We start from the raw sequence: 12,373 nt of genomic DNA on the forward strand, positions 1-12,373 counted from the left end.
ATCACAAAAACACAGAATATACGAAATAGAATATATAGAAAACATAGAATATACATCACAAAAACACAGAATATACGAAATAGTATATATAGAAAACATAGAATATATATCGCAAAAAAACAGAATATACAAAATAGAATATATAGAAAACATAGAATATATATCACAAAAACACAGAATATACGAAATAGAATATATAGAAAACATGAATTTATATATATCCGATGTAGAATATATAGAAAACATAGAATGTATATACGTAAAGCGTCTACATGGCTATTGTTGCGATAGACTCTCTTACAGTCCCAATTTCCTATGTGAACATACTAACACAAAGAACTATATATAGTAAACACTGCATTTACTGATATCTTACTTCGGACATTAGTAATGTTTTACTAATGTCTGTTGATCCATTGATCCATTCATTCTACTCTTTATTCTTATAAACCCTTTTCTCTATTCTGTTTTGATTTTTCGTCCACTCAATTCACAGCTTTGTAAATTGTAACTTTTTTTGTTGTGGTATATGTGCATTTTTATGTGATGTTCACTTCGGGGGAAAATCCCTGAAAGCACTGAATAAGACAAAAATAGCATCTTTATGAAATTCATGAAAAACTATTGTCATATCGTTTTTATATTTATGGGTCACCGTTTATCAAGATCCAAGAGCCACTCAAATATAAAATTAATAGGATTGTTAGTGATGAACTGCTTGACAGATTACAAAACGATTTGCGACAATATATATATATATATATGTATATATATATATATGTATATATATATATATATATATATATATATACCTTCAAAACAAAGATAAAGGTATACGAGACTTGTGTACTACCTGTCCTCCTATATGCCTCGGAAACATGGACGACATGTCGCTGTCATATCAAGGCTCTGGAAAGATTCCACCAGACATGCCTACGCAGGATATTTAATGTCACCAAACAAGCTCTCTTGTCCGATGAAGAGGTGCTCAAGAAGGCGAGCACATTCAGCATAGAGGCTCGAGTCTTTCGAAACCAGACTCGATGGGCGGGTCATGTAGTGAGAATGGAGGATTATAGGATACCTGAGCAATTGTTCTATGGGGAGCTTGAATGTGGCAAACGACCCAATCACAAACCTCGGAAAAGGTACAAAGATGTAGTTAAGGGAAACCTGCGGGCACTTGGCATAGAAATAACAAGGTGGGAAGAGATAGCTGAAGACCGGGAAAGTTGGAGGCGCTACGTCTACGCGGGATGTGAGAATTTTGAGGTTTTGAGAGTTGAGCACGCCACTATAAAGCGAGCCTTACGAAAGCGAGAGGATACAGAGGACTTTGATCTCGACCCCGCGTACTCGTGCGGGATATGCGGCAGGGTGTGCCTGTCAAAGGCAGGCCTCAAGAGTCATGGAACTACGCACGCGGGACATGAACTGGGAGCACGGGAGGGAGGGGGGCGGTCACCAACAAGGTTATCCTGCAGAATATGCGGCAAACTGTGCAAGCCGGGTGGGGCTATGTGGAATCATATGCGGACTCACTCACACGCCATCGTATCGTGAGGGTTGGCCATCTTCTGTAAAGAAATGGCAGTCACCATATATATATATATATTAGTGATGGGTCGATTTCAAAATTTTTCCAGATTCCGATCCAATTACCGACTACGTTCTAAATTTCTGATTCCGATACGATTCCTGATTCAGATGCAGATTCCTTTAAAAGTTGTAAATATTTAATTAGAGATGTGTTATTTCCTTTTTTTTTTTTTTGTAAATTGTAAATTATTACATAACCCCCCCTCCAGGTAATTTCCGCGTATATTTTTTCTCAAATGTTTTCCTTGTAATTGATCGTGCGAATTTCATTTTATCCATGTTTCGAAAAGCCTGCAAAAAATGAATGAAGAGATAGAGAACGGTAACGAATAACGTGATTCAATAGAGCGAAAAACGCGCTGCAATATGATATATAACCTGGCTATATATATCAGTGAATTAATTCAGAAATCATATATAAAGGTAACATATGCGAGAAAACGACGTTGTTTTTGAACCAACCTAATAGTAGTGGCGCTAGGAACGATACTGAAAAACTTTGGAAATAGAATGAGAGAGATTAAAATCAGACGGATGGCAGAGAAAATACAACGAATTTCAATAATGAAAACTGCATAAATAATAAGGAAAATCTTGAATGTGGAGACTAAAACTACATACAAACTACACACAAACTGGACACAGAAACGGCTACAGGTACAAAACACAAAAGAATATCGCATGGAATCATAAAAACTGAAACTGTATAATTGTAAGATACCGCCCCTCTTTTTGTGAGTGTCACCATAAACTGGCACCACACCAAATAATGAGGGTCAAGGAGGATGGAAAGACCGGGGAGAGAAAGCACTAGCCAGACCTCCGCTGGAGTGGTGCAAAGAGGACTTGGACCTTCGGGAGGCTTATTGCCACCCAAATTCCAGTGAAGACCAATGGTCGCCGCCAACGAGAAACCAATAGTCAGCGGCTATTGCGAGAACGCAAATTCTTTTGCAAAGATTTTCGAAAGAGGTGGAAAGTACTGGAAATCTAAGGAGATTTGTTGTCACTTGTTCTGAAAGAGCTTGTGTGACTACTCCTAGTGAGTAAATAATAATAATAATAATTAATAATAATTAATAAAATTAATAATAATAATAATAATAAGTGATTACTTTGAAAACTTTAAACAAATTATCGCGACTTCTTTTCCTTTCTTTTCGCCAATGTGCAATTATAACATTTTCTTATGAAAGAAATAAAGTTATCGTTAGAATTCTGCAACCTATGTTAATCCACCAGAAAATAAAAATGTGATTCTTCCTTTTCCAAGCGATTTCGTGAAAACAGCCTGAAAAAAAAATACAGAAAGAAAACAACAAAAGTCGGTTTTGCATATAAAATTAACGGATAATTATCGCTCTTTCGGACCAGACAGAGTGGTCAATTTTATTTGTTTTAAAATCTTTGTCGTTAATGTTCCTGATCAAAACTTCGTATTAAATGTGTCATTGCGAATAGTCATACAAAATAAGCTTTTTTTTATAGTACTAACCCTAAGTTTGTGCGGTAATGCAAAAAATAAAAACGATTACGAGTGGTTTTATGACATAGTCGGCCAGACATAAAGTTATTGGTAAAAAATTCGGTTAACTGCCCTAAAAATTAGAATGGCCCGGAAGAGAAGGGTCATTTTACGCTAAATTTATATAATCAGTAATTCCCACTCTGAGCAACAACCAGAAGGTTGCATGCACGACAATGGAAAAGGCGGAACTGCTTGCCCAGTGGTTCGTCTCCAACTCCACCTTAGAGCTAACAAATAACTCCTTCCCAAATTTCCCTATGCGGACTGAAGCCATATTAGATTATGTAAAAATCACCCCTTCTCATGTCCGCAATATCATAAAAAACTTAGACACCTCAAAGGCGTGTGGGCCTGATCTGATCCCTGCATTACTAATTAATTAAATGTTCAGCCGAGCTAGCCCCCATGCTCCCCAAGCTCTACAATAAATGCCACACTGAATCTTGCTTCCCTAAGAACTGGAAGATGGCCTCTGTGATACCAGTGTACGAGAATTCTGGTGAAAGAACAGACCCTCTCAATTATCGCCCCATTAGTCTCCTCCCACTCTTCGCTAAAATATTTGAGATCTTAATTAAGCACTAGTTCACCACCTCGCAAAAGCAAATCTTCTCTCTGACAAACAGTATGGATTCAGGCAATGTCGTTCTACTGCAGATATTTTTAACAGTCATCCCTGAACGCATTTACCATGTACTGGATAAGGCGGTCAAAGCCAGGGCGGTAGCCCTTGATATATCCAAGGCCTTTGACAAAGTCTGGCATAAAGGGCTGCTAATGAAAATTAAATCGTACGGTATAACTGGACGTATACTAAATATAATTAGATCTTTCTTAGACAATAGAAGCATAAAGGTTGTCATCGACGGACGTGCATCCAAGCAGCATAACATTAATGCGGGAGTGCCTCAGGGGTCGATCCTTGGACCATTAATATTCCTGATATTCATAAACGACCTCCCTGATAATATTGTGTCCAAGATGAGTATATTTGCTGATGATACTACGATCTATAATATGCATGAGGGAAGAATAGATGTACATAAATCCAAGACAGTGGCAGAATTGTTAGAAAATGACCTCCAGACTATAGTGGAATGGAGCCGCAAATGAATGGTAACATTTAATGCTAGTAAAACTAAGCTGCTCTCCTTTAACAATTACAAGACGCCTCTCCAACCCCCTATATCCATGACAAATAGCACCCTACCTGAGAATCCTACCTTCAAACTCTTCGCCCTAACATTTGCGGGCAATATGAACATGAGCAAATACATAGAGGACATTGCAAAGGCAGCTGTAAAGAAGGTGAGTTCCCTCTATCGAGCCAGGAGAATACTCAGGCCTGAGAATATCCTTTACCTTTACAAGGCCACTATTCGCCCATGTATGGAGTATTGTTGCCACATCTGGATTGGTGCATCTACCACTAGTCTTTCCCTCTTAGATAAAGTCCAAAAAATAGTTGTGAATCTAATCGGTCCCACTTTATCTACTAAGCTCCAGTCCCTGTCTCATCGCCGCAATGTTGCATCACTGTGCCTGTTTTACAAATATTGTAATGGAATGTGTTCTGATGAACTCATTTCACTTGTACCCCCTCGGCGTACATATCCCGACAAACCCGCTAAGCAATAAGATCTCACCCCTTCACTGTTTTGTTCCTAAATGCCAGAAAGCTTTCTAATAGTCTCTTCCCTCGAACAGCTAGACTTTGGAATTCCCTTCCTTCTGCCTGCGTCCCTGGCTGTACTGATATGTAGAAGTTTAAATGTAACATAAACAAGTATCTTGTTAATCTTTCCTAGACATGACCCAAAATAGTAGCCCCTTACGTCCAAGTGGCGATATGCTTTGTAAGGGGCAAACATGGGTAAAAACAAACAAACAAACAAAAAATAAACAAAAAAAAAAAAAGCAAAAAAAAAAAGTTCATACTTTATGTATTTTATCCCAAGTTTTGATTAACTTATGAGATTTTTATGTGATTTTCACTTGTGGCAAAATAAATAAATAAATTCAATAAAACATAGAATTATTTCAAAGATTACTACTCTAGACAACACGAGACCAGGTCCGCGGCAGAAAAATTAAAAATAAAACTTGTCCTGGGCGGCTTAACCCTTTTAATTAAACTGTGAACTCTGATGGGTAACGTATTGACTTTTATCACCAAGGTGCTAAAATAAGTGTGAATATTTCAAAAGGTTTCATAAGACAATAAAAGTAAGTGAACTCTTGATTATTTACTTTGTTTGCCATTATTTACCAATAAAATAATTAAATTGGACCCAGAAACCCTGGTTCCGTTTCCCGTAATTTCATGCTATAAATAAATATTTTTCTGATAAATAAATAAAAACATCTGTTTGTTTCTTTATAATTTCTAGAAAAAAATAAAAATAAAAGATCGTTTGGAATCGAAAATGAGGCTCAAATTCTCCCGATTCCGATGCCACTAAAAGTTCCGATTTTTTCGATTCCCGATTCCGACTAATCGTCCCAACGCCAATACATATCACATCACAAAAGAAATGCTATCAGATTTTCCGTAAAGTTTTTAGCCTTTTAAAAGTACAGATTTCTGAAAGCCTTTTAGAAGCCTATAAACTGTCTACTTAAATCACAGATGGAACTTTTTTCCATTGCGGCCACACATCTTTTTCCATTGCTGACAAAATTTTGATTTAATTTCAGATGCCCTTCATTACAAGAAAATGTTGAAACAAATTTCATGTTCGATTAGTTATGCCTTTTCTTCTAAAAGGATAAACTGCTGCTAAAACTTTCAAAGAGATTCGTGATGTATGGTGAAAATTCTATAGGAGAATCAACTGTCTGGAAGTGATTTGCAAAATTCAAAACAGATAACACTCGCAGTGGAAGATCTTTAAAATTTGATAGTGGTGATTTGAAGAGAAAAATTGAAAGAAATCCAAATATCACAACTAGATCACTTACACAAGAGTTGGAAATTTAAAAAGGTACAGTTTATGATTATTTTCATTCAATAAATATTTCTAAGAAAGAAAAAATCTTCTTATTTCTATCCTCTATGTGTGTCTAAAAACGATGGAAACTTTCCAGACAATTTCTAATACAACAAATACAAGCATGATAGGCTATCCAACAAATGGGGATATTTGCAGAGATGTTTAAACAATATTGTCCGAGATGAATCCATTCAAACCTTGTGGCCGTTTGTATAAAAATGCTGCTCCAAAGTGTAACGCAAGAGAAGCCCATAAGCAAAGTTAAGTATTTCCCTATTTTTGAGGTTTCTTCCTATAAAGTTAATACTTTATTCTGGTTCGTCAGTTATTTTAAGAGATCCTTGCAGCATATTACTAGTTTCCATAAAGTAAAACTCGATTTAGTTCCTTGCAGAAAATACTCTAATCGGGCTGGAATAATCTTAACTCTGTATTCACTGATACAGGGTTACTTCTCTTGATTTAGAACTCCATAATTAAAAAAAGAACAAAACAAAATAAACGATATAGTTGAATACAAATGATAAAATAACGACCGATGACGCTAGGTAGGGTACACGGGTACACCTAGTTTATATATATATATATATATATATATATATATATATATATATATATATATATATATATTGTATAATATATACAGGAATTTACATTTATATCGGTAGTCGGTACCGACGGTTTCAAGCCCGGTAGTTGAGGACTGCTCTTAATGTCCGCCTCAGGCTCTCTTCAGCCGACTCTCATCTCAGATATATATATATATATATATATATATATATATATATATATATATATATATACTAGCTGCCCCTACCTAGCGTCGCTCGGTAGGAATTTTATTTGTAACTTGTATGTCGTTTATTTTGTTGTTGTTTTTTTTTATTTGCACACACATACACAAATGCGGACACACACACATATATATGATTGTATTTACGTTTTAAATCGTTACATATTCAAATTTAAATCAACGAGAAAACTTGCAACATTGCAACAATTAACACAAAACTTGCAAATAATCGAATTATTCAACCGGCGGTAAGGTTATATATAGTCATACTGACGATTATAAGTGGGAATGAAGCACACATGTACCTGTAGTTAATAAATATTAATTATCAAAGAGCCTTTCAGTTCGAGAACCTCGAGGGAAATATTTTTAATTTAATAAATTTACAGCAGATCGAAGTGCCTCAAAATTACTGTTTGAGTAAACTATAAATTATAACACAAATATAAAGTTCATTTCTCACACGATTAATATGGATTTCGCGGTGGCCAAAGGTTCGTCTGAAAAGCTCTTCGTTTGTCATTCTGTCCTTTCATGACACTCCAATGATTGATCAGAGACATATTGTATGGAAGGTAGTAACCTTAGACTCTTGAAGATGATATGCAGACTACGTCTAAGCCCCATAGAGAGAACACTCAACACACACGCTTCGTACACACGAACTCTCGTCTTAATGGTCAGATGCCTGTTCTTCCAAACGCGTTACGTAAACCTCCCAAATGTGGTAGAGGCTAGGCCAAGTCGCGTGCAGCTAAGTTTGGGGTCAAGAGTAATGTTTTTGGCGATGGTCGCATCAAGGTATTTGAATTTATCCACATTCTCCAGGGTTGTATTATCTATTGTAAAAATAATAATTTATAATATTAATGTGTGTGTGTTTTATGAAAATCGCTTCAGACATTTTATGAAGTGGTAATAGTTAAAAGATTAGTATTTCAAGGTTGAAAAACAGTCAACAATTAGTTTTAGATGGATAGGTTTTAACCCAGAAAACACTAATTATTCCTTCTATGTCAGAAACATCGTTCATGGAATGTGATTATATAAAAATACAAAATAAGAAGAGCGAGAGTTACGAGGTTGCCAAAAGTAAAATCAAAGTCAACTTTCTAAATATTAACATATACATCAAATTCTCTTCAATATTTCATCAGATAATCCGAAAAAAACTTGTTCATGTAACCTTATTCTTTCACCGTAATTTTATCCATTTTATTCTGTCATTTAAGGTCATGAAATGTGTTACTAAACCCCTCGTGCCCTGTTGGTCAGTATTTGTAATCTCTCTATTCTAGTCCTCTCGCTTTCTTATCTATATCTTTCATTCGTACTCCCTTCCTCTCTTCTTTACGTCTTTCGAATAGTATTTACCTGACTCTCCAGTAGGGCCGAACATGACACATCTTCGAAGCAAATGTCTGTATGTTCCTGTCGGTCAACGTATCCTTTGTCAATAGTTGATTTCCCAGCAAAACCGTCAACACATTTTGTATCAACAATGGGTATGAGTATATTACCACTGTCGAGGACATCCATGACTGCGGCGTTTATTTATGACTACTAAGCGACCCAACGTGCTCTCTATTGCATGCTTAGTAAGGATTATGAAAGAAATCCACATACGTGCTTGTAAATTGATGACATCATTAAAGATAAATGGTAATTTTATGGCGTCATTCACTTTTCTTTGTGACGCTATCCAGTGTGTGCGGTGAAAATAGTAAAGTATAGTTTTCAAATAAATAATTAGTATTTTACACTTTATATTCTGACCACACACACACACACACACACGCACACACACACACACACACGTATATATATATATATATATATATATATATATATATATATATATATATAGATAGATAGATAGATAGATAGATAGATGCATGAAAATTGATGACATCATCATAAAAGATGAAAGGTAGCTTTTGGAAACTTTATCCTCCATATACATGGCTACATGACGAAAGATTTATTTTCTTTTATATGTACGTAGAATCCCTTGCGTAATAATAAGCAGTGATTTGATTAAAGAAAACAGGCACATTCAAACATGCGCATTGATAAACAAGCGATTAACGCATCACTGCGCATGCACAATGCTAAGTTCTGCCGAAAGCTTGATCCGTGTGCAATATAAATCAGTTCGATTCTTTAAACCTAGACAAACGTTGGATTTCCTTCCATCTTTCATCATCATCACCATGATAAACTCAAGACCAAGTTGAATTATATTACTTTTCAACTATGATACCTGTCGACATGACAACTCAGCTTACTCTTATATGTTCGTGTATTTATTTCCAATTCAATAAACGACAAATCTATATTAATAGTAGATAAGATGCGTAGTATATTTCTTGTTAAATTATGTCCTTCATAGAAACATGAGTTCCCTCACATAAATTCCGGAGACAACTGTTCCTACACTCTACATCACGCAGTATAAAACACAAGGTGTTTACAAAATTGCTTAAATCAGCATCCTAATATGAAAATTAAATATCTATAAAAAATAAACAACTCTAACATTTTTAGATTTATTTGCGTCTGAAAGCGAACCCACTCCAGACAAACTAAACAGTAACACTTTATATATATATATATATATATATATATATATATATATATATATATATATATATATATATATATATATATATAAAGTTTTGGAAGTTTTTTAACTTTTAAAACTATATTAAAAAGATTATTCAATTTTTATATTTTTTATCATTTGTTAGAAAACTATTTAGTCAGTCACCTACAATCAATGCTTCAACTTGCTCTCTCGAATCCACTATACTACTAATGTTAATTTAAGGGAGCATAAGTTTTTTTTACCATGAAACACTGTTTCGGGAATTCAAAAACCAAACAGTATATTAAATCATGGCTATATATAGAATTATTCTTTTTGGAAAAAGAAATCCAGTTGTATGCTCACTTATAAGGAAAATCTGAAAATAAGAGCGTAATATTTATGTTCTGTTTACAGAAAATTTTAGATAAGTCATTGGTACCGTCGATTTCAAACCCGATAATTAGGGACCGTTTTAGATTCCCATACCAAGCTCTCTTTAGTCAATGCTCATCTCTGTTACAACCAGAAGTGAAAACATATATATATATACATTACGAATTCACTTTTAACCCTCGTTTTGTAAGTACCTTTAATATTAAAACCAACATTAATTTAAAACATTCATTTTCTAAATTTAAAACTTAAAATTTACCTAAATATCAATTAAAAATTAAAATTCCATTTAATTATATCGAAATGCATTTAAAAATTTAAACTCTTTCAAGGTTTGGAAATACTTATCGAGCCTAAAGAATTTTCTTACTATATTAACCTCAATACTATTTTATCTTTTTCCTATGGCTTTAAAATTGAAATAGATTGTAAATTACATTTATAAAGCATGAGTTTTAAAAATTTATATAATAAAATAATTTAAAATTAAAATTTAAATGCAATTTTTCAAAGTAAAATCAATTTTAAAATTTAAAAGTTAAATAAAAATGTTTTTTTATTTAGATTTTGTCTTTTTCACTGTGCCAGTTTATAAGGAGTGCTTTCCTTCTGTGTAAACAATTTTTCAAAGATTCACTCCTCATATTTAAACATCTTATTTCTTGGTCATGAATTGCTCGTATGATATGGTATTTTTCCGCATTATAAAATGAGCATAGATTTAATTCTGGGGCGTATACTGGTTTCTGTCCGATTGTTCTCCATTTGATGGTAAAAGGTGTACCCTTTTCTTTAAGCTATATATATATATATATATATATATATATATATATATATATATATATATTTAAAGGAGATTAGAACAATAGTCTAAAGAGCTGAGTGTATTTTAATGTAATAGTGAAATTACTAGTTTAATTAAAGTACAGGAAAGGAAAGTTCTCGTTGTAATTTAGATATATAATAAGCTCGATACGTAAATATCCTAGAGCTAATTTAATATTTAGTAATGTGATTGATAATTTAAAATTTATAAATCAAATTATAATTAAATTAAAAATCCGTTTCATAAGAAGGAACAACAACAAAATCAATTATTTGTACGATCGTTTCGGAAAACAGTGTTTTTATTGTGGTAGACATCAAGTTACGGACAATAATTATTACATATAGTTTTTTAATAAACAAGGTTTCCTCGTCAGCAAATTGTGAAGGGTTTTTATTAAATTTAAAAGACACCATAAATAAACCTAGCATTAAAAGTAAGGCAGATGTATCTGGAAAAAATTGAAATAAAGGTCTGGGTTTAAAATTGATAAGAAGATTAATATGGGTTAGAGATAGAAAAGAAATAGAGTAAAATATAAATTTGAATTTAAATTATAAATTTGGTTTAAGTACAATATTATACATACACACATACACAAATATATACATGCATATATATGAAAAAAATAGACACATATATACATATACATAGATATACAGGTATATACATAAAAATATAGGTACAAAAATTTAACTTTTAATTTTTCGCCTTTTGAAATCAGGAACTATGGTTAAAGTACTCATATAGATGTTTGTTATAGCTTTTCACCTTATCGAATGATGAATTTTCAAAAGGGACGCCCGTGCAATAAATTATTTCCGTTAGCATACTTTTGATTTAAAGACGCCACGGTTTATAATTCGAATATTGTTTGTATAATTACATAATGCAAGGGGGATAATTAGTCATATTTTCTTTAATTAAAGGGCGCAAGGGGGATAATTAGTCTAACTTAATTTATTACAAAAAAAAATTGTAATCTATTTTTATTAATAAGTAATTTTTAATGATTTAAGGTGGTTTATATTTATTAAATTTAAACCAACGTTTATGACTGCATGTGAATATTAGTTCCTGCCTTGAATTTAATAGGGTGGTTGCATTTTTTATATCTTCATATTTTAAAATTTTTAGGGTCTCTTTTGTACATAGTGCACAGAATTTATCTCCTGGTTTATATGGTTTGCAAGATTCAATTACTCGCCATTTCAAGTTGAAAGAAATATTGCTATTTTTGAGTTGCCAAATATAGTTGGATAGAGTAGTTTGGTTTGACTAAGAGTTATTTTTAAAAGAATATTTGTGCGTTGAAATTCTATGTTTTATTAGGCCAGATGTGGAACCAAAATATATTGCCTCTTGCTTATTGTTATTGTTATGATCCCTGTTTAGATGATATATTCATATTTATGGATATATATATATATATATATATATATATATATATATATATATATATATTAGTATTGGGACGATTAATCGGAATCAGGAATCGGAAAAAATCGACAAATTTGGGGGTATCGGAATCGATAGCGGAATCGAAAAAGTTGTTTCTATTTTCCGATGCCAAAACGGTTCTTTTAATTGTCTTTTTTTTATTTGATTTTGTTTAAAGCAAAATCTTCCATTGCTGGTAATAATGATTAAA

The 12,373-nt window shown here is 33.1% G+C and overlaps 1 protein-coding gene across 4 annotated transcripts in view; it reads right to left on the reverse strand.

Annotated features, from left to right (window-relative positions):
* Positions 1-12,373, reverse strand: part of LOC145295925 (uncharacterized) — a 425,549-nt gene that overhangs the window by 378,362 nt on the left and 34,814 nt on the right. For 2 of the 4 annotated variants that reach the window (XM_080141743.1, XM_080141742.1), the window contains exon 1: positions 8,288-8,521. The exons of 1 other annotated variant lie outside the window; for it this stretch is intronic. In XM_080141743.1, coding sequence (XP_079997869.1) covers positions 8,288-8,452 — 165 coding nt within the window. In that variant the 5' untranslated portion in view covers positions 8,453-8,521. Of the gene's footprint in view, positions 1-8,287; positions 8,522-12,373 lie in introns of those variants that run through there. One more of the 4 variants, XM_080141744.1, reaches the window with a different exon arrangement.

This window comes from Euprymna scolopes, chromosome 16 (assembly GCF_053919585.1).
Source record: "Euprymna scolopes isolate OS-2025 chromosome 16, ASM5391958v1, whole genome shotgun sequence".
In the NCBI taxonomy this organism is placed as follows: Eukaryota; Metazoa; Mollusca; class Cephalopoda; order Sepiida; family Sepiolidae; genus Euprymna; species Euprymna scolopes.